Below are 23,543 nucleotides of genomic sequence, written 5' to 3'. Positions count from 1 at the left end.
TACTCCACGTAACAGCCGGTGACGGCCACCAGCTCAACGTGGTTTGGGGTGTGGTGGTTTTTTTTATCTTCAGGCAATGGCAGCAGAATAACGGAACTGGGAAACTGGGTTTCATCCCGACTGGAACTCATCAGTACAGTGCAGCCAATCTCATCCCTACCGCTCAGTGTCACCGCAGCCTTATGAAGTCAAGCCGATATAAAAGTGCGACGATACAACACAAAGTGAAATGAACACACACCAACAACAACAATACAAATCGATAAATAACAGACGCAGTCCTGATATTGTGCTGTGCTCTCCAAACCGATATATACCTGAAGTCTGTGACATTTTCCCTACGTCGTTAACGGTTTAGCTTATTCTGTCACCAATTCCACGTCGATTGTGCTGTTAGGAAAGTTCGGCAAAGCTGAGCGAAGGAAACGCGACCCCGAAACCGTCACGCACGGACGGCAGCGACTCGCAACTTGGAGCCCGTCAAATGTTCCCCCTACGGAAGAAGCCGGACGAATGTTGCTCGGGCGGGCTGCCCCGGGGTTCCGCCGCAGGTTTCTTAAGCGGCGATGGACAATTGTCCTCTCGGAGGCGTGGCAATAGCCAGGGCTTAATTTCTCGCCGAATATTTCTACCGCGTGGCTGGCGAGATCGACTGAAGCGCGGCACGTGACCAACAGGAGCCACGGGGCAGGTCGGGAGAGGCACACGGGATGCGCTGTGCCGCTGTGCAGAAATATTGCAACGGGGTCGCAGACTCGGGGAGGAAATCAAAGCTCCGCTTTGGACCTAATCTTAACCCTCGGTTTGCTCTTGCCAAGGAATGTAACGTACAAGGAGTTTACAAACATTCGTCGTCAGGGTTCAGGTGCAAATGGCCCAGGAGGGGGAGGGTAAACTCGGCCCATCATCCCGCCGGGTTCGATAAAATGGGCACCACTTAGCGTGGGGAATCTCAACGGTGGTTGTTCTAAGGGAGATACTCGAGGGGTGACGAGCTGTAAACGAGAGAGCTACGAGAGAGTGGAGTGCGGAAACCGCTTTGCCTTGGCCGTTTAAAAACGCCGTAGATAATCGGTCATCTTGTACAACTGCAATAACAGATATAAAAAAAAAACACAAACACATACTCGTGGCAAAAATACTGTAAACCTTTCCAACGTAAGCATCCGTTTAAGAAAGAGAACGTAAACGCAGCCTGGTATGACAATAACGAGAAGAGACAACTTCATAGCTGGCCAAACCCGATCAACAAATGCATGAATTGTGTCAGCGCGCTGTGGTGGGCATCGTGGGAACGCCGATAAGAGTGCCGAGATGTGAATCTGTGCTTCTGTTAACGTTGGTTTTATTTGTCGCATGGGAATGATTTTTGTTTTCATTGGGGTGGTAATAAAGTTGTGGGGAGGAGGGCCATCCTTTGTCCTAACGCACTTTATTTCGTAAATGTTAGCGACTTATTCTTGGTTCTTTCGGTAAAGTCACGTAGAAGAGAACCAAGAATATGAATCCCAGCAGTCACGAAAGCTTTAAATCGAAATGTTAGTGACTTGCTTAGCTTTCCTATACTTTGCACTCCGATTGTGTTTCTGTGCTGTTTGTTGTTGTAACTTGCTGACCTGCCCCTACTGGACATCCGTGAAAAAGCTTCACAGCTCTTTTCGATTTAAAGCTTTCGTGACTGCAGGGGTTCATCTTCTTGGTTCTTTCGGTAAAGTCACGTAAAAGGGAAATAATAAAATAATAAAAATAAAACATAATAAAATAATTCTCACGACGTTTCGGCCACAACGCAAGCAGCCGTCCTCACCTGAGGACTATTATTATTTCCCTTCTACGTGACTTTACCGAAAGAACCAAGAAGAAGCTTCAGAGCTCATCGGATTCTTCCAGTCTAAAGATTTTGAATTCTGATCCCACGTTGAGTGGTAAAGGAGGCCCATGGTGGCTTTTACTTTATTCTCCGGACTATAAGACGCACCTTTTCCCCTGTAACAAAAGTTGGAAATGCACCTTTAGAACCCAGTAGGTGAGTGTGTGTGTGTGCGCGGAATTTGGTAGCGGTTAGCGCGCTGCACTACAAACCCTGCCACCCGAGTTGGATTCCCGCTCACGGCCAACACCCGTGACAATTACTTGCACCGGTCCTGTGCCTCTCCTAGGTCGACTCAGCCTCAACTGAGTACCTGGAGTGATGTGTAAACATCCCCGGGTGTGGTGCTGGCCACTCACTCCCTTGTGTGCCGTGCCGGCCTTCGTAGGTGCTCGCTAACGGCACTCATCCCCTCCACTCTATTACGACTATACGGGGAATCTAAGTATTTGCTCGTGTGACCAGGTCGGTATCACTTTACTGACACCGTGTGCGAGTGTGGGGCGCGTCTTTTTCGCCGGGTCGTTTTATAATGTGGAGAATACGGTGATGGAGGAGGGCTCAGATGTATCCCCCTCCCCCAACTGTTCGAAGGTTACGGGAGGCAAACTGCGCCCCCTTAACCCACGACCTCGGTTACCCCAGCCCAATGGACAGAGAGAGTCTCAGAACATACACCACTTTGATCCACACGCACGCACACGCGTGGCACAAACACACACGTGGCACACACACGTGGCACACACACACACGTACGTGCAAACACGATCACACACATGACTCACATGGAGGAGACATCACAACATCTCACGTCCACGACACGCACTATGAATGTGGAAGTTACTCAGTGGAATCATTTTTTTTGTTCACAATTGAATGTTTTTTTTTTCCATTCAAGGTTTTTTTTTGTCGTCGTTTCCCCGATTCGTTTTTTTGTTGATCCTCGTTCCGACGCGTCGTCGCTCTTCTTCTGTCGGTCGCTCCTCTGTCGGAGCAGCGGTTATCGTGGGAAGCATTGGGGGGGGGGGGGGTGAGTTGGGGGGGGGGCGACGTTGGAAGAGAGGAGGGCAGGCAGGGGCAGCGATGGGGATCAAGGGATCGGGGGGGGGGGGTCCGGATGTTCAGCGGTCATTCCATGCCTCCAGACTGCTCGGTATCCTGCGGGAGAACACAGAGAGGAGACGACATCTTAGCAGTAGCAGCAGCAGCAGCAGCATCACCAGCAGCAGTAGCATCATCGTCATTGGCATAGGAACGTGGAATTTCCACCGCTGGCCTAGGGCTGCCACTGCTCGGCTCTCCACTATGGGGCCGTCCATAAATGACGTTACGCGATTTAGAACGATTTTTGACCCCCCCCCCCCCCTTCGTCACATGGCGTCACAAAAAGTCAGACCCCCCCTCAAATATGACGTCACAAAGCTCTGCCCCCCCTCCCAACCCAAAAAATATAAAACATGCTTCAAATCGCTTTAAACTATTGTCATTGTAGTGCGTATTTAATGTGGCGCTGCACTCTGATGTTGTAGGAGAAAACATGTATTAAAAAGTCTATTTAATTAAGTAGAACGTGTTGTCTATATTTATTTAAAGTTGCGCATTTTGATGTGACGTCACATTTCTCACCTCCCCCCCTCGTCACACATCGTCACAAATGTCTGACCCCCCCCCCCTCCAGGTGCGTGACGTCATTTATGGACGGCCCCTATACCGCCTCGCACTCCACTTGAAGCTCTCCGTTTTCTGGGCGGCTCAACCGGCACGCATGGCTGAGCTGGCAGCCACTCCAGCTGTTGTCAATCACGCCCACTTTTACATATTCCCGCCCACTCTACCGCTAGCTCCACCCACTGTGCATAGGCCCCACCCACTCGTCTCAAGTTTCAAGTTCATTCAAGTTCATTTATTTGGTATAGCCCTGTGAGCCATTCGGCTCTTGAATCGGGTGCAACCGCAACAAACAGAAAACAAAAACATGAACAAGAAAACATCTTAAAGTGACTATGTGCAAACAGAAAATCCAAGAAAAGACAGCAAAATATTGCAGAAAAAGCACCGTACACCAACACTGTGTGCAAAAAATCCCAGTGGGATGCAAGTCAAACAACAACAACAACCACAAGACAACTTAGATTAAGGCCATCAGTCTAACTCTGTACTACAACAAACAAACATGGCCAAATCGAAAAACTTTTCAAAAATCACCAAAATAAAGCCATAAAAGCAATGAAACAGTGATCATAGGAACTGTGACCAAATTTTCACAATAAACGACGTAAACAACATGTACTACCAAACTCTGCAGCCATAGCTGGCTGCATGAGTCACTCCACAACAGCAGGAGCATCAGTCGGGGTATCAACATTTTTCATCTGCCCAACCTTTCCCACTGCAGGGACTCCTCTACTTACAAACGTGTTCGGTTCCAGAGGTCTGTTCGGAAGTCGATTTGTTCGTAAGTCAAACTTTACTCCTGCCGATTCCAAACACGTTTTACGGCATGTACACTAATCACGGGGAATGGCTTTACAAGTTGTATAACCCCCTGTACATTTAGATGCCACTGCTTCTTCACTTTCTGCAGATGTAGATGCCACTGGTTCTTCATGTTCTGCAGATGTAGATGCCACTGGTTCTTCATGTTCTGCAGATGTAGATGCCACTGGTTCTTCACGTTCTGCAGATGTAGATGTCACCACCACAATCTATTGCGCGGCAGTTGAACTTACGACTCTCGGTCCAAACAGGCAACTGGACATACGGACCGGTTCGTTTGTATCTCTGAAAGTTTGTAAGTCGAATGTTCGTAAGTGGAGGAGTCCATGTACTCCACGTCACTGTAGCCACGTGTTGGCCGGGATCATGACGATTGGGCCAGCTCGCTGCAGCTTCGGATGCTCCAGACGCGGTTGACATGGCCGGGTATTTGCCCTGCACGTAATGGAGGCTGCCACATGGTAATATGGCTACGTGGGCTGACGACCACTCACATACACAATATAACATCGACATACACGTGTATTATTGAACAACTTGCTTGTCTTGTGTGTCTGGTGCTCTAACTGTGTAAAAGCCATGTATTGAAGCATTCTCAAAGTAAATATATGAGACTACTGTACTGTATTATGTTAAACATGACTTCACTCGCTTTGTAGAGTTTTGTTCACTTCATTAGCCTAAATGCAACATTAACCCTTGAATGCAATCGGCATGCGTTTGGAGTGATCCATTCTCACGGGGCACAGTTGGATGCACGCGGCGTGAGCGCGAGAATTGATCTCAATACATCGATGCGTAGATAGGCAATCTCCACACATTCGTCAATCACGCTGCGATAATATAATCGGTGACGTTTCGGTGCAATGGCCCTCTTTTCAAAGCGCGTAGTCACATACCAGCATTACCCAATAATCGTTCAGGGGCCTATCTTCGCCGTGTCGAATTTACTGTTGGAAAAATGCTGGACATCTGTGGAAAAAGGGCTTCACAGCTCATCGGATTTCTCCTGCAGTCTAAATAGAGATTATGATTCTGAGCTGTAGGGACAGGTCGGTAAATTCCTCCATCCAGGGATCCGTAATGCTCCAAGAATCGAGTTCATACATAATTGATGAATACACGTGCCGTGATTCCACGCGCGTGACAATTGCGAGTCGTGGCCACTGACAAGGTAAATTTAAACAATTAAGTGCCCGGAGCTACGTGGTGGGATGGGGAGATTGGGCAAGATGATTGGGAAGAAGTGGGGGGGGGGGGAACAGGTGGTGGAGACGTTGGGAGGTGCACGAGGTCACAGGAAGACATCTGATGAGACGTGGAGATAAAGCGGAACTTAATGAGCCTAATTACCACACGTTAGCTATTACTTTATTCACCGTGCAACATCCGTGCTCAGGCCTCCAATTAGAACGTTCATTTAACCATGCCATGTTTACCTGTAATGTACATCTGCAGCGCATCAATTGCCATTCTACTGCTGGATGAGGGGGTATCCCCACCACGCCTGCACGGGTTGGGTCGTCGTCGGGTTATTTGACCGTACTTCACCGCACTGCCCGTCGTCTCACCTCGCCGTAGTCGTACTGGTTCTCCTCCGTGTACTCGTGCGCGGCCTCCACCTCTGGGCTGCTCATGCCCTCCATGTGACCTTCAGGCATGCCCTCGGGCTGCGGGGACACATCACCGTTGTGAGAATTAGCAGAAGAATGTCCACTCGTGACGCTCGCTTTCGTAGAGTGAGAGAGAGAGGATGACTGAGGGGTGCCAGGAGGCAGAGGTCGCAAACGGGTTTTGATTCCTTACCCGTACCCGGCCGCACCAAGGTCGCAAACGGGTACGGGTATCGGGTACCTGATTGCGACCTCTGGGATGAAGCCATGTTGCAGGCGCGGGTGGGTTGATTCTAGGCACTTGAATTGTGAGAAGAGACAAGACGTTGGGAAATGAGTGACAAACAGTTACTCGCCAGTGACTCACGGCCTACCCGTACCCGTACCCGGCCGCACCAGGGTCGCAAACGGGTACCCGTACCCGGCCGGGGACGGGTAGCCGGGTATCGGGTAGGGTACGGGTATCGGGTACCCGGTTGCGACCTCTGCCAGGAGGAGGAACCACAGACGAGGGGGAAGGCAGCAGCAGCACGCATCCAGGCGGTGAGCCGGCACTACCAACAATTGCCCAAGTTCTGCAGCCCTCTATTGAAGCGTTATCGGCCAACTGACGAGTGTTTACATGTGGGAGGGAATGGGAGCGGTACCGGAGAAAACCCACGCGTGCGATGAGGCAACGCTCGATCCCTACACTTGGAACAGGTGTGGAGTCCACATTTGCAGCACCGTACTCTCCTGGTGGGCTAGGGTATGCCACCTCTTCGATGTCCACGTGAAGGGAGCTTCGTATGTAAGTACCTTGAATTTCTTTCGCACCGTACGTAGCGAACCGCGCTAATCGGAGGTGTGATTAGCACGGTTGGCACCTCCGATTATCACGGCTACGTACGGTGTGAAATAAGTTCGATTTAAAGCTTTCATGACTGCAGGGATTCATCTTCTTGGTTCTTTCGGTAAAGTCACGTAGAAGGGAAATAATAAAGTAATAAAAATGAAATAATATTATTATATTATTTTGTTATGTTAAATTTTTATTATTTTATTATTTCCCTTCTACGTGACTTTATCGAAAGAACCAAGAAGATGAATCCCTGCAGTCACGAAAGCTTTAAAGTAATAAAAATGAAATAATATTATTATATTATTTTATTAAGTTTTATTTTTTTATTTTATTATTTCCCTTCTACGTGACTTTACCGAAACAACCAAGAAGGTGTGAAATAAATTCGACATTCATACATATAACAAACTAAAACAACATGTATGCGATTCACCATCCCTCGCTACCTCCAGTGCTGGAGGATTACAGGCATGCGCTGCCCGGTAAACATCATCATCATCATCGATGTCATCGTCAACATCATCAACGATCTATCCGTTGACGTGTTCATACATCCATTCAGCTATCAACATCAGCACAATTTATCCATCCAAGCATAGCATCGATATATCTATATATCCATCATTAATCAATTATAACTATCATTATTATGTCATAGACATCATTAGGCCAATATAAGCCAGATATTGGTAGGGCCAGTGCTGAGCTGGTTATATATATTGGTAGTGACATCGAATCAGTCACGGAGCAGCATAGCGCTGACTGCTGGCAGGGAAGGGGATCTACAGCTTAGGGGCCATCCATTTAGTACGTACGCATGGAGGGGGGAGGGGGGGTTAATCCAAATGCGTACGCTTGCGTATGGGGGGTCTACTGACAATGTACACATAGGAAACGGGGGGGAGGGGTTAAGCCTCGACAATAATTTGTCTACATTGGCCTTCAAATGAGTTAGATAGTCCGGCGGTGGACTATCTGTTTGCTTAAACACGTTAATATTATTAATCCTTGATCGTTTCTGCGTGGATTAAATATCGGCCATGCTAGAGGATTCGGGGGGTGCATCAAGCGTACGTACGCAGGTGGGGGGGGGGGGGGTAAAAAGTCCACGTGCGTACAGGGAGAGGCGGGAGGAGTCAAGTTTTGACAGATTTTTGCATACCTACTAAATTGATGGCCCCTTACAGCAGCCCTGACTGGCAGCAGGTCACGTGATCGACCAGAGAGGGATGTAGAGGAAAGGTCACGGAAGGAGCACATCGAGAACCCGCTAGTAGGTTCCAGAAGGGGGGCATGGCCGGGGGTGTGGCCGGGGGCGGAGCCAGCAGGCCACGCTGACAGTATAAGAGGGGCCCCGGGAGGGGACCTGGGGGCTGTCTCCACGTCGCCAGTCAGGTAGTCGACCAGCTCTCCTGGCTGGGAGCCGTAGTTACCAAGTGTTGACTGTTAAAGCCGTTTAATAAACAGAGTGCCTCCTACTCTTAATGTCTCTGAGTCAGTCACTACATATGTTGTGTGAAGCTGGGTCTGTCCGGGGAGCTCCTGTAAGCGAGCCTTCGACGCTTCACGTGGCCTCAAAGTGCATCTGGCCTGGCACAGGCACCATGGTGACATCACTGACACTTAGAGGCGAATGGCGGCTGTTGGTATTGATTGTGTAAGGGCCATGTTTAGATTAGTTGGGGTTAGGTGAGGACATGGCACCACGCCACCCTCTCAAGTGCTATGCCACCTTTAACAGGTGCTTGCTAACAGCACTTGCCCTCATGGTCTATGTCGTCTACACAGGGTAACTTTGCCTTTTGTACCGTGCGTGACACCGGCCTGTGACACACCACACCGGCGGCAACCGTCGGGAGCTGCTCCTCGCCTAGGCCGACTCAGGCTAAAGTGACCAGTAGGCCCCCCGTGGCGCATGGTGGCTAGGAGATGTTAACTACCTCGCCTGCTATACAGGAGGTCGTGGGTCCGATACCGACCCTGATGCCTGCTGCTGTATATTTTGAGTTTGCGGTGTGTTTCTCCCCGTGGTTGCGTGGGTTTTTCTCCGGGTCCTCTGGTTTTTCCACATTTATAATCGACATAGAGTATTTGGCTACTATAAATGTCCACACGATAAGCCACTTCGTTGAGCTATCATTTGTGGCCAGGTGACTTCTGAATGAGAGCTACATAGCTCAGTGGGCCTTACCTGGTAAAATAAAAATAGTGTAGTTTAGTACCTTGGCCCCAGGCTCTCCCTTCTTGACTAGGCCCGTGGCGGCGGCCATGTTCTCGGCTCCCTCCACGGTCTTGTGGGCGACGCTCGTCACGCCCGACACCACCGCGCCGCCCGCCTCCTTTGTCTTCTCCGCCACTGGGCCAGGGGCAGTGTCAGAGATAGGGGTTAGGGGTGGTGTTAGAGATAGGGGTGGCGTTAGAGATAGGGGTTAAGGGTAGTGTTAGAGATAGGGGTGGCGTTAGAGATAGGGGTAGTGTTAGAGATAGGGGTTAAGGGTAGTGTTAGAGATAGGGGTGGCATTAGAGATAGGGGTAGTGTTAGAGATAGGGGTTAAGGGTAGTGTTAGAGATAGGGGTGGCATTCGAGATAGGGGTGGTGTTAGAGATAGGGGTTAGGGGTGGCGTTAGAGATAGGGGTGGCATTCGAGATAGGGGTGGTGAGATAGGGGTGAAGGCTAATGTTAGACATTATAGAGGTTAATGGTAATTAACGGGGTTAATTTTAAGAACTGAGTTATGGTTAATGTTAGTGGTTAATGCTGACGGTGGTGTAGGTGGACGTGATCATGCTGGCGGCAGTGGTGGTGGTGGTTTATGGTGGCGGCGGTGGTGGTGGATGACTGTGGTGGCAGTGGTGGAGGTAATGATGAGGATGATGCTGGTGGTGGTGGAGCTGGCGTCTTACCTGTAGCCACACTCTCTTTAGTCTTGGTGCCTGTGTGGATTGCGGGGTGGAAGGGGAGGGAAATGAGAGATTATTATTAGACCAAGGAAGCGTTGCCATGGATATTAATTGGATTCCTAAGGTCGCCTTGGCACAACAAACGCTAACATCCGACCTCCACGTGACACAGCGCGTGTATCGCGCCGTGAAGCCGGCGATGAATTATTCTTCTTCACCAATGACAATTTGTGCAAATGTATTTCCACCACTAGGAGGAGCGGTGGGGGCAATGGTTAGCGCAATGCCCTGTGAACCCAACCACCTGAATGTAATTGCAGGCCACTGTTCACATCAGTGGCGAGTGACTCTGAACTGGTTCTCGACAGATCCCCCGTATAGTCTTTACAAATTGTTGGGGGAAAGTGCTGTTAGCGAGCACCTATTAAGGCCGGCATGGTACAAGAGGGGGTGGGTGGCCAGTACTACGCCTGACCGCCTTTGTCTCCCTAGTAGCGATGTTTACATACCACACCAGGAACTAATTTGAGGCTGAGACGACCTAGGGGAGGCCCAGGACCAGTTTAGATAATCATCACTGGTGTTGGTGGCGGTGAGCGGGAATCGAACTCGGTTCCGCCGGGTTCGTAGCGCAGCGCGTTCACCGCTACACTACCGCTCCCCACTCCCAACCACACACAAAGACAAAGATCCCCCGTATAGTCTTAACAGAATATTGGGGCAAGTGCTGTTTAGCGAGCACACACCGACTCACAAACACGTGTACACACAAGGTCGTGCGTGAAGGTGACACGATCAGTGTCAGGCGGGGCAGGGATTATTAATGGGGCATTAACAGCATCGTCGGAGGGGTGGATGGTGGGAGGAGGAGAGGAGACGGGGTGGGCGGTGGATTAGGGCCCAAGTTTCACCCGGTGATTTCATCCAAGGTCAAGGTTCACGTTGATTTTGTTTCACCCGGCGAGATCTCGAGAGACCAGGATGAGTCTCAGTGGCGAGAGCGAACGAGTGAATGAGTAGGAGGCCATCCATAAATGACGTCACGCGATTCTGGATGATTTTTGACCCCCCCCCCCTCGTCACACGGCGTCACAAAAAGTCAGACCCCTCCTCAAATATGACGTCACAAAGCTCTGTCCCCCCCAAAAAAAAAACCATGCTTCAAATCGCTTTAAACTATTGTCATTGTAGTGCCTATTTAAGGTGCCGCTGCACTCTGATGTTATATGAGAAAACATCTATTTAAAAGTATATTTAATTAAGTAGAACGTGTTGTCTATATTTATTAAAAGTTGCGCATTTTGATGTGACGTCACATTTCTCAAACCCCCCCCTTCCTCGTCGCACATCGTCACAAATGTCTGACCCCCACCCCCCCCCCCAGGTGCGTGACGTCATTTATGAACGGCCCCTAGGCGAGCGAGTGACCTTAGCGACCGAGTGAGTGGATGAATTGAGTGTGTGAGCGAATGGGCGAGCGAGTGAGATTGCTGGGTGGGTGGGTGAATGGTTGAGGGAGGTTTTCGGTAAAGTCACGTAGGTAAAAAAATTAAATTAAAATTAATAAAAAATAAAATAATAAAAATCACGACGTTTCGGAGGCAACACAAGTCTCCGTCATCAGGTGGGACCGTCACAGCCATATTTGCTGTATCAAGTGAGGTTTTCCTGCAGAACGGGGGGACGTGTCGGACCAGGAGAAGTCTCATTAGCAAGGGGCCACCAAGCGAAACACAAAATCAGTGGCAACAAACAACGCGCAGGAATTGAAAATATTGCAACACAATTCCACTTATTGAACGTTTAGTTCATTTAGTGAATGGAGTATAATATTTTTAAAATGCATGCTGAGTTGTGACCATACCTGTCAAACCCCTTATCAGTGCCCTATCTTATTACAGACCAATTCAGACCTTATTGGCCATTATAAATCTCAACGTTCACCCTACAAAGTCCCATCACAAGGGAGAAACACAAACAAATAGACATTTTATATTCCCCGCATTGAAACGGCTGTACGCCGTACGGCCCTGAAAACTAAATTTCCCTGTACGAGAATACGGAGTAAACCATGTGGGTTGACACGGTATGAGTGTCTGCTGCTGCTGTGTCCTGTACAGCGCTTTGAGATCCTTGGGGACAAGCCGCGCTATAAATGGAATAATAACAACAATTATATTTATTTATTAACACAATTCCCCTTGCAGCGTCACTCGGCTCGCTCACAGCCCCGCCCCTTCATTCCGTGTGGGCGGGGCTTGGAACCTGCCATGCTCCCCCCTTTTCACCTGGACATAGTTCGGCAGTCGTGACGTTCGCGAATGTCCGACCATTGCATCAGCGTTAATTCTAGATTTGAAGCTTTCGTGACTGCAAGGATTCATACTTTTAGGCTTTTTCGGTAAAGTCACGTAGGTAAAAAATATGAATAAAATTAATAGAAGTAATAATAGAAATAAAATAATTTTTATTTAAAATCATAAAATAAAATAATAATTTTTCGATTTAAAGCTTTCGTGACTGCAGGGATTCATCTTCTTGGTTCTTTCGGTAAAGTCACGTAGAAGGGAAATAATAAAATAATAAAAATAAAACATAATAAAATAATTCTCACGACGTTTCGGCCACAACGCAAGCAGCCGTCCTCAGGTGAAGACCAGGTTTGTCGAGGAGACAGCGTCTGAATGAAACACCACCACGCTTGGAGCATATATTTAAGCTGGGTTGGAAGGGGAAGAGCGCCTTGACAAAATAATTTGCATATAATAATAATCATTCCTATTATTACTTCTATTAATTTTATTTTTATTTTTTACCTACGTGACTTTACCGAAAAAGCTTAAGAGTATGCATCAATGTTGTTTTAGATCAGTGGCTCTTATCCTGGGGTGCAACTCCCTGGGGGCGCGAGATGCCCTTTCTGGGGGGGGGGGGGGTGCGAGACACGACCAAATGATTTATAGAAGGTGAATAATCGAAAACACAAATTATGCATGGATGCGTAAATACGATTACTTTGATAATTGGTTTTTTACCCTTCTATCTGGCAACAAAATTGACACTTTTTTTTTACAAGTCATGTTTACATAGACCACAATACCTGCAGTCATAATGCAAACAAAAAAAACCATAACTCTGATAATGTGCACATTATCAGAGTTATGTTTTTTGTAAAAAAAAAAAGGTGTCAGTTTTGTTGCCAGATAGAAGGGTAAAAAAACTATTATCATATTTTTACTGGCAAATGAGGTTCCAATGGTGCGATTACTTTGTTTCAGCAAACCCCGACGTGTTTATTAACATTATAAAAAAATATTGCGATTGAGAACCAGAGGCGTTGCAGGCTGAAGCAAAAGGTCACGAACCACTGTTTGACATTATAAATGTTTTTCAGGTCCTGCAGTGTAACTGAAATCTCCAACTTGTATCCCCTCGATCTCTCTGCGAACTCTGCTGTGTGCTGTGGAATAGTCATTGCCCGAAACGTCGCCTATTATATTCATAGATCTCTTCTTGGTTATTTCGGTAAAGTCACGTAGAATGGAAAGAATAAAATAATAAAAATAATAAATAAAATAAAGCATATTATTTTTACTTTTTATTATTTTATTATTTCCATTCTATGTGACTTTACCGAAAGAACCAAGAAGATGAATCCCTGCAGTCACGAAAGCTTTAAATCGAAATTTATAGATCTCCTTTTAAGGCCACTGTGTTTTTTGACGAATGTGTTGAGATTTCAACAATTGTAGAGGGTGACGACGACATTCTTCAAGAAGGTAACAGTCTAATTCAATCTTGATTTGAATCATTCAATCAATAGATGGAACAATACGCGAATAACATTTCCCTTGGTCATGATGAAAATAAAACAGTACCCCTCATCTACGAGAATAACTGCTTCATCCACATAGTCAAACATATTGTGTCTCGTCCATCAACCTATCGGCTCTCCAGACTGATATAATGAATCGGCATTTAAGCCACCAAACTCTGGACTGGTTTTCCTTATTACTGGTAGGAACCGCCAGGTTACACCAGCCCACAGGGAATTATTGTGTCGGTCCGTCCGTCGTGCAGGGAGGGGCTGGGTGGGGAGGGAGGGGCTGGGTGGGGAAGGGAGGGTGGGGAGGGGCTGGGTGGGGAGGGGAGGGTGGGGCTGGGTGGGGGGTGGGATGGGTGGGGCTGGGTGGGGTGGGGCTGGTCACCCCGTGGTGCCCTTATAAAACTCAACGTTTAACCTACTCACGCCGGCTTGTGCCCGCCCTCACAGTCGGGCATATTTGCGGAATACACCACGCCGCCGTTGACCCTGGCCATTGACCGAGCAACCCAACGTTCCTACCAGCTCCCTCCGCAGGAATGTGTTTTGGATCTCATCAGCAGTTAGTCTTGTTAAAAAAATACTGCTGGGTTAGCAGTTGTAAAATGTTAACTTTAAGCCACATGTCTTAGTAACAATTCAATCTCTCGTACACAAAGTAGGAATATGAGACGAAAGAAAAATCTGGTCATCAATGGGAAACACTGCTCGTTGATTTAAAGACTGGTAACCAGAAAACATGTTTCAAATCTAAATCTCACGAATCACCATGGCGAAAACAAGTGCAGCCTCGAACCCGTGTCTCCTGTCTGCGTGGCATGTGTACGTGCTTTGCAGTCATTTCCAGAAACATCACATGTTATATTTCGATTTAAAGCTTTCGTGACTGCAGGGATTCATCTTCTTGGTTCTTTCGGCAAAGTCACGTAGAAGGAAAAAAAATATTTTTTATTTTAGATTTTATTATGTTTTATTTTTGCTATTTTATTATTTCCCTGTTATATTTGTTTGTCTGTTTTCCTTTCAAGACCACGGCATTGTTATTGACCAGGGGTCGGCAACCTTTGCAAAGAAGCAGAAGAGTAATTGTTTACGTTTTTGTCTTTTACCGAAACAGTTTGAGAGCTGCATAACACGCCGAGCCACTTGTACACAGACACAACAGCAGCAGGGACACAGCAGACAGACAAACAAATTCTGACTTAAACAAAATAGTTTATGTAATAAACTGCGTATATCTAGTCCCCCCGCAACAACAGTTCGTTGTACATTTTATCGTCACCAAGACATTGCACAGTGACCCATTCCCTGGCATATTTTAATAAATTATCTTGACGTAAAATGATGTTTTACGATTGTTTTTGTTGTAAACGGCTGCCCGCAAGGGGGCAGCCAAAGAACCGCGTGCGGCTACGCAGTCGTGTTGAGGTTGTTGTTGTTGTTGTTATTTGTCCGTGTGCACATCACTGCGGACGCAGCAGTAGCCGCAACACGAGACAAGTTCCATCAGGAGCAGGGAGAACGACTCCCTCCCGATAGCCCGAACAGACTGTGTCGGTGGCTGTTGGCGACACGGCCATTCTCAATAAGGGGCCGTCCATAAATGACGTCACTTGATTTTGGACGATTTTTAAGCCCCCCCCCAACCCTAGTCACACGGCGTCACAAAAAGTCAGCCCCCCCTCTCAATATGACGTCACAAAGCTCTGCCCCCTCCCTCCCCCCAAAAATATGCTTCAAATCGCTTTAAACTATAGTCATTGTAGTGCGTATTTAATGTGGCGCTGCACTCTGATGTTGTAGGAGAAATCATTTCTTAAAAAGTCTATTTAATTAAGTAGAACGTGTTGTCTGTATTTAATTAAAGTTGCGCATTTTGATGTGACGTCACATTTCTCAACCCCCCCCCCCCTCGTCACACATCGTCACAAATGTCTGACTGACCCCCCCCCCTAGGTGCGTGACGTCATTTATGGACGGCCCCCAACATGTAAGATCAAAATTCCAACGCGCCCTCAATTATCAGGCAATAGCTAAATTCGTGAAACGAGGTCGTGAGTGAGTCTCGATGTGTACCTGTTGTATGTAATGGGGTCACTTGAACCCTGCAGCCGCTAGAGGCCGCTACGTTCACTACAGAGTTTGCATTTTGATTCGTGAATCTCGACTCCATCGTAGCCTCGTGGAGAGCGCCCTCACGCACCCACTAATCACACACACGCAGTCATTTAACTTTAAAACCCCAATTTGTAGTAATGACAGATATTTACAGGTTTTAACTTCTATAAATATTAGCATATCCTGTTGATGTTGGGTGGAGCGGTGGCGCAGTGGTTAGCGCACTGCACGATGAGCCCAGCAAACCGAGTCGGACTCCCGACCACGGCTAACATCAGTAGCGAGTGATATTTGAACCGGTTCTAGCCCCCCCCCTTCACCTTTACAGAATCTGAATCTTTATTTAGACTGCAGGAATCCGATGAACTATATGGCGTTTTTTCACAGATGTCCACTAGACATCAACATCATTCCAACTGACCGGCGTGGTGAAGTATGGTCACACAACCCCCTCTTTGGGTTGGCATAGAATGGATCAGCATATGTACATAAAGCATATAACACCTTCACATATACACTGGGCTCGTATCTACAGGATGTGTAAATCATAATAATCATAATTCACATGCACTTGTTCAGTCCAAAGCTAGATGAAAGGGCCCATCACCGTTCATCCATGGGTAAAACAGCTGTTACAGGTTGTCGCAGGGCTACTTGCCTTGTCAGCAGATAGCAATGCAGCCAATTACGTGGTTGTATTGTACTTCTATGGTCCCATGTCTACCCTCCCCGCATTCACCCACCCGCACTGATCCGGCGTGGTGAAGTATGGTCAAATGCATGATCGGCATGCTATACCGATGGCCTTCATCCAGCAGGGCTGAACGTAACAGTATTTAATAATGGTGATTATTTTTGCATAATAATATTGAAATAAACTTAAATAGGATATGACCAACAATTGTCTAAAAACGCATGACGTATACTTCACGTATAACGTATACAGTGATGTTATTGAAGGTGCGTTGGCGCTGGCGTTGAGCGCACACTCGGCCACGTCTCATTCGACACGCACCAAGGGTCACAGGCGTGAGAGGCATTGCCCATTGCAGTGCATTCCCTCTGCATTCATATTCTGGTGCTGCCGCTGCTATTGCTGACAAAGCAGCAGCCGTCGCTATTGTTACTGCCAGAGGTGTGGACTCGAGTCATGTGACTTGGACTCGAGTCAGACTCGAGTCATGAATTTGATGACTTGCGACTCGACTTGGACTTGCATAACAATGACTTTGTCCCACCTCTGGTTACTGCTGTAGCTTCTACGGCAATGCTACGGCTGTATAATAATAACAACAATAATGTACAGTGGGTTACTTATTTATGATATCGCAATTCCTAGAATTGCATCTCAAAACGCTGTACGGGCAGACCTCGCTTAGCGATCGAGATGCGTTCCTGGAGAAGTGAGCAGCGCTAACCGAATCAGTGCTAAAAGGCGTCATGATACCGTTGTATTTATGGAGATGCGTTCCTGACAGTAGCGTCATTTCTTTCCTGTGAGCAATATGTGAGCGCTTCATTGGGGGTATTGGTAATAACGGTAATTTGTTTTATGGTAAACAATACGTCATGAATAAAAAATACAATTTTATTAAAAAATCATCAGGAAGTCTTATGTACTGTAACATCGAAGAAAGGGCTAGACCCCCAGGAAGGAACTTGTTGAATACGATCTCTCAGTGCAGAAATCAACATGATCCCATGTGTTATTTAACTCGAGTGACTTGACTATTATTGATGCTATTGTAGCTGCTATAGCTGATGTTGATACGACTCCTGCAGCTGCTTTCTGATGCTATAGCTCTACTGCTGTTGCTTCTACTGACGTTTCTAAAGCTTCTACCTTTGCCAGTGTGGCTTGTTTTGCTATAGCTGCTGCTGATGTTATATTTGCTGTTGTTATTACTTCTGTTGCTATAGCGGTTGCTTCTGCTGGCATTGCTGTTTGCAAGACCTGTTGCCTCTCCTGATGCTGCTATTGTTGCTGCTGTAGATATTCTTCATCCCGTGTTTATAGCCGCTGTCGTTTCGATAGCTATTGTTGCTTATATAATTGCTGCCGACACCGCTGCTGTTGTTTTATAATGCTGTTGTTTCTAAAGCTATTGCTGCGCACTGTTATATATGCTATCACTTATATAGTTGATCTAACTGCTGCGATTGCTGCTGTTATTGATGTTGCTGCTGCTGCTGCTGTTATATCAGCTGTAGCTGCCATAGCTGCTGCTACTACTATAGCTGTTGTTATTGATTTTGCTGCTGCTGCTGCTGTTGTTTTATCTGCTATAGTTGCAATAGCTGATGCTACTACTACTGTAGCTGCTAATATAGCCTTGCTGCTGTTGTTATATTGGATGTCCTTTCTATAGCTATTGTTGCAGCTTTTGATGTTGCTGCTGTTGTCATATCTTCTGTAGTTGACATAGTGGCTGCTACTACTAACATAGCTGTTGCTATTGCTGCTGTTGTTATAGCGGCTATCGTTGCTATAGCTATCGCTGCTGCAATTTATTTTGCTGCTGCTGCTGCTGTTGTTTTATCAATAGCTGGCGCTACTGTTGTAGATGCTGGCTGGGTATCGGCCAGGCATGTCCTCTGTTTGTCCTTGCCACTGATGATGATGCATGGGGCGACTGTGGCTCTGATGGATTGATGTCTTCTCATCGACCTCGTCGACTCATTTAGATGCAGTCCTTGTTATATACTGTATCGTTAGATGTAATCTTTCATCGCACAGATCGCGAAAGGCGACACAGGGAGGTATTCCCGTGGAACAAACCCACACACACACAGTGTATGCTATATGTCTGTCGAAAAATCGACATTTGCTAGGATTGGTGATCAAACATCTGTCGTCTATGCTGGGCTGATTCGTGTTAAACAATAACTCATATAGACACGTTGCTTTGACTCGAAACACACACACGCACGCACGTACGTGAAATGAAGATGCAACCGGTTAATTGATAGTGTTGCAATCATAATTTTCATAATCAATCATCCAGTAATGATATTACAGGATCTAAAATAGATTAATATATCTCAAAATGACCTTTTGTGAAAACCAAAAAATCGCCTCTTGCAAAGACCAAAATAGAATTGCGAATCCATGCATCGTTGTATGTATCGGCATACGATTACCATCAGGGTGATTGGCCCTCATCCAGCAGTGGATTGAGAGAAAGGCTGTGTGTGTGTATGTGTCGTCGTGTGATTTTATGCCGGATGGTCCCGATGTCTGGTGACCCCCTCCCCTCCCATTTAATTATCTAAAACGTACAATTGTTGTACGATTTTTTATTTCAAAGTAGAAATGATTACGCAAAGGAAACAAACAATGTTAGGGGTCAATTGATTGGAGGTCACATGACATACGGACCGCCACCCTGTACATCTCTAATGTGTGTAGCACACTCATTAAAACGTCGAATTTGTCTCACGTTTCATTCCAGGCCCCTGCTGTAAAGTCCTTGAGAATCAGTGAATAATTTATAGGAAAATAGAGAGCATCATTATTCTTACTACTGTACTATTATTACTGTTATAGTATTCAATCTCTTGGACGCAGATATACAATATAAGCGTGATGTATGGAATAAGTCACTACACTATATACATTATTAGATAAGTCAATGGATGCATATTCACATATATACATGGTGTATGCCATTAATCGCTACGACATATACATTATCACATATACATAGGCAGTTGAATCTATGCACGTATAAATGTACACACTATATTCTTTATGAAATTCTAAGCCAAGCTCCGATGGTCTACTAATTGTGTATATTACATTCATTAACTAGACATGATTGATAGATCACTGGACGTATATGTACATATCGGCGTTCTGTATCAAATTATAAGCTACGATTGAACACATTTAAAATCACTAGATCAATCAATGATCGTCCATGTTTACAGATGTCTGCTTTTCACATTGCAATATGCTTGTATTATTTACATTTAAATATATATATATTTTTAAAACGCAACATTTATCCGGAACAACTGCCGTCAAATGAAATGCCGTACATAATAGAGTCGACGTTTCGGGCAACAGCCCTTCACCGCAGCGCACGGAGGTACATCAGCCAACGTAACACATCGTTGAAAAAAACGCAACATTTATCCGGAACAACTGCCGTCAAATGAAATGCCGTACATAATAGAGTCGACGTTTCGGGCAACAGCCCTTCACCGCAGCGCACGGAGGTACATCAGCCAACGTAACACATCGTTGAAAAAAACGCAACATTTATCCGGAACAACTGCCGTCAAATGAAATGCCGTACATAATAGAGTCGACGTTTCGGGCAACAGCCCTTCACCGCAGCGCACGGAGGTACATCAGCCAACGCAACACATCGCAGGCCGGGCAAGGTGTGTGCGCACGGGAGAATTGTCAAGCAGCTGTCAATATCGGCAGGGAGTGGTGGGATTAAAAGGGGGGTAGGGGGGGTGGGGTTATTCATGCGGCTGCGATTTTGTACAAAGGGGCAGCAGCTTAAACAACGAGGAGCCATGGCAGGGCAGGACACAAGAGGGCAGGGCAGGACAAGAGATTGGGGGGGGGGGCAGCCTCACTCACCCATATACATGACGCCCTCTTTCGTTTTCTCAGCTGCGTCGCTCACGCTCTGCTTGGTCTTCTCAGCCGCAGCGGCCATGCCTTCTTTGGCCATGGAAAACCCCTTCATGAGTGCATCCATGATGACGACCTTCCACCTGGATTTGTCTCACGCTTCTGGCTGTCTGGCCCTCTCCGCTCGTGGATGTCACCGCTGTCTCAGCCTCTCTCCGATGTCCGCGTGGCTCCCCCCGTGCGTCGTTGGGGTCGGGAGATGCGCGTGATTTCGAAGAGCTCTACGAGTCGCAGATACGAGGCGACCTTTTCCCCACCCACCCCAGCCCCCACGTTTATTTGCCAACAAATCAAATAACCTCTCGATATCACGCGAGCGACTGGCGATAATGGAAAATTATAGCAAAATTATTTTTTATTAATTGAAATAAAAATAGAATCTAAACGTATTCAAAAAAATATATGAAATCTCTCGATACCCTTTACGATTTTTTCTTCTTCCGATAATATAGAGCCCTATGTAACGATTTTATTTTGTAAATATATATCTGGCTCAACAAATATATTCGCACAAAATGAAAGGAATACAATGATGATGCCACTAATTAATGACGATTGCTATTGTGTATAAGCAAGAGTCTGCATCAGGAGCGTCTATGCGATATGATGAGGATTAGTACGAGGCGATGCTATATGATGATGATGCTGCTGCTGCTGCTGTAGCGCCGTCTCTGTGCTAGAGGAGCAGCGACAGAGTGAATATTAAATCCCTGCCTGAATGGGTAGGGTCGCGTTCGCATCATCCCCCAAGGGCTCTCCAACGTGAACGCGACGTCATTGGCAGCGGTTTGACGTCATTGCGGTGTTACGTTTCACCCGCGTGACATCATTGCGTTAACAATCTATTGCATACGAAAACAAAAGATGCGACGGATTGTTCTTTTTTTGGCGTAAAAAAACAAAAGCTGAGACGTAAAGGTGCAGCCCTTGCAACGGCTCGCTCAAGCCACTGCTGCCGGATGGGTCCTCCGCCTAAAAGAGATGTAGCGAGATAGATTTGAAGCTTTCGTGACTGCAGGAATCCATAAAAGAAAATATTTTATAAAATAATTTTTATAAAATAAAATATTTTATTTTATGGATATTTTATTTTATGGATATTTTATTTTATAAAATAGTTTATAAATTAAAATGTTATAAAATATTTTATAAAATAAACTATTTTATTTTCTGGAAATGTAATCTTATTAATTATTTTATAAAATAAAATTGTATAAAATATTTTATTTTATAAAATAAAATATACAAAAGCTGAGACGTATAAAATAAAATATTTTTTATAAAATAAACTATTTTATTTTATGGATATTTTATTTTACAGAATATTTTATAAAATGTAATAAAATAAAATAAAATATTTAATAAAAATTATTTATACCTACATGACTTTACCGAATGTACCAAAGAGTACAGGGATGTAGCGATCACACGAGCTTATTTGCATGAATGAGAGGTGGGTCGATGTTGGCTTGGTCCTCGCACGAAGGAGGAGGTTTCATCCAGCAGTAGATAAGCCGCCCAGTCGTCAGCTTGCTACTTCAGGCCAACAACGTTGGCATGTGGTCGGAAATGAAATAAAAATAAATAAAAATAAAACAATAAAATCACGACGTTTCGGAGGCAAAACAAGTCTCCGTCATCAGGTGGGACCGTCACACTGATGACGGAGACTTGTGTTGCCTCCGAAACGTCGTGATTTTATTGTTTTATTTTTTATTAATTTTAATTTCATTTTTTACCTACGTGATTTTACCGAAAGAACTAAGAGTATGAATCCTTGCAGTCACGAAAGCTTCAAATCTAGAATGTGGTCGGAAGTGTCGCAGTTCGCCTAAAGCGCCCTCCTGTGGCTGCTCGCCAATTCGCGGTTGACCACGAGGTTCCTTGACAGAATGCGTCGTCAAGATGTGCTGCTGCTGCTGCATACAAAGTGCCCTTAGCTGCACTGCTCGTGATGATGATGATGATGTGGAGGAGCGCGCACACGCGTCTCCACCTCGTCTCCCACGTGGCCCATCGCGGGTCTAAGGCTTCTGCCTACAAGCGAGGAGGCAGTGAGGTTAGGAAATAAAAAATTAACCCGTAAAAACAAAGTTTTTCACTATAAACCTTTATATGCGTGGCATCGGGGCGGCTAGAGTCCTCTCGTCCTCTGGCTTGAGATGGCTGCCACCTATGGGTCAGATGATTGTCTGCCACCATTAAGCATTTGGTAATTAAATATTTAAAAATGTTTCCCTAAACAGTGTAAAATTTAGGAATTTTTTTTCACGAAAATGCATTGTCACGCACAACGAGTCTGTGTGCAAAATGTCAGCTCGATTGGATCACGGGAAGTGGGTTAAAAAACGACCGAAAGATTTGCACGGTCCTAAGCAAGCAAGCGAACTTAATATAAAGGATTTAAATATAATAATAATTTCTCTACATTTTACCGTAAAAGTTACATTTAGCACGAGAAAATATTAATCATATTTTCGCATTCAAAATACTTCCAGTGTAATGTTTGCGTTGATGTAGGGTGACATAAAACAAAAGGAGGGATTGGGTTGTCGTATTAGGAACTTTGAAATCTAGATTTAAAACGAGTTTCTTTAGAACTGCATTTTGTGTTTAATAGGTTGCATCTCCGATTAGCGCGGTTGGCTACGTACGGTGCGAAAGAAGTTCAACATGCGAAACGTGAACCAAACCCTGCAGGTGTCCCCATTCGCCTTTTAATTTGCGGACCGCGAACTTGATGATTGCGGCTACTTTCAAGAACGCAACCCTCGCAATGGGCAAGGGTTTGGTGTACGTTGTGTAGAAAACTGACCAATATTTGGCCATAATTAAAGAGTTTTACTGTGACGAGATCATCCTGAGTAGGATCACCTTTGGCTATACAATTTAGTGAGGTGCTGAATAAGCACATAGCCCACATTACGAACTTAACATGTTTTTTTTGTTTGCATTCTGACCACAAGTATTGTGGTTAATGCAGACACGATTCCTTGTAAAAGGTTTCAGTTTGGTGTTTTAATATCTCAACACCTTCTAGATTTTAAGCTTTCGTGACTGCAAGGATTCATACTCTTAGATTTTTTCGGTAAAGTCACGTAGGTAAAAAATAAAATTAAAATTAATAAAAGTAAAATAAATATCACGACGTTTCGGAGGCAACACAAGCTTCCGTCTTCACAGCACGATTGCTGTATAAATTAATTTAAATTTTATTTTTTACCTACGT

General features: G+C 45.7%; 1 protein-coding gene across 1 annotated transcript; it reads right to left on the bottom strand.

Moving 5' to 3' along the window:
- Positions 1-1,911: 1,911 nt before the first annotated feature.
- LOC144946482 (uncharacterized) lies at positions 1,912-20,584 on the bottom strand. Its single transcript, XM_078875396.1, has 5 exons — positions 20,261-20,584; positions 9,726-9,755; positions 9,043-9,176; positions 5,938-6,036; positions 1,912-3,028 (listed from the first exon to the last, which is right to left on the bottom strand). Exons 1-5 carry the CDS (start codon positions 20,379-20,381, stop codon positions 2,999-3,001), a joined length of 414 nt encoding a protein of 137 aa, XP_078731522.1. The 5' UTR covers positions 20,382-20,584; the 3' UTR covers positions 1,912-2,998.
- Between the last annotated feature and the right edge of the window lie 2,959 nt (positions 20,585-23,543).

The sequence above is a fragment of the Lampetra fluviatilis genome, chromosome 41, assembly GCF_964198595.1.
Source record: "Lampetra fluviatilis chromosome 41, kcLamFluv1.1, whole genome shotgun sequence".
Taxonomy (NCBI): domain Eukaryota; kingdom Metazoa; phylum Chordata; class Hyperoartia; order Petromyzontiformes; family Petromyzontidae; genus Lampetra; species Lampetra fluviatilis.
This window is presented reverse-complemented; position numbering and strand designations above follow the sequence as displayed.

Excerpts from the sequence above, each read along its gene's own strand:
- LOC144946482 (XM_078875396.1), bottom strand. The coding sequence starts at position 20,381 with ATGGATGCACTCATGAAGGGGTTTTCCATGGCCAAAGAAGGCATGGCC. Across the intron at positions 9,756-20,260 it reads AGAGGGCGTCATGTATATGG|GCACCAAGACTAAAGAGAGT; the intron begins GTGAGTGAGGCT and ends CAATCCACACAG. Across the intron at positions 9,177-9,725 it reads TAAAGAGAGTGTGGCTACAG|TGGCGGAGAAGACAAAGGAG; the intron begins GTAAGACGCCAG and ends CCCCTGGCCCAG.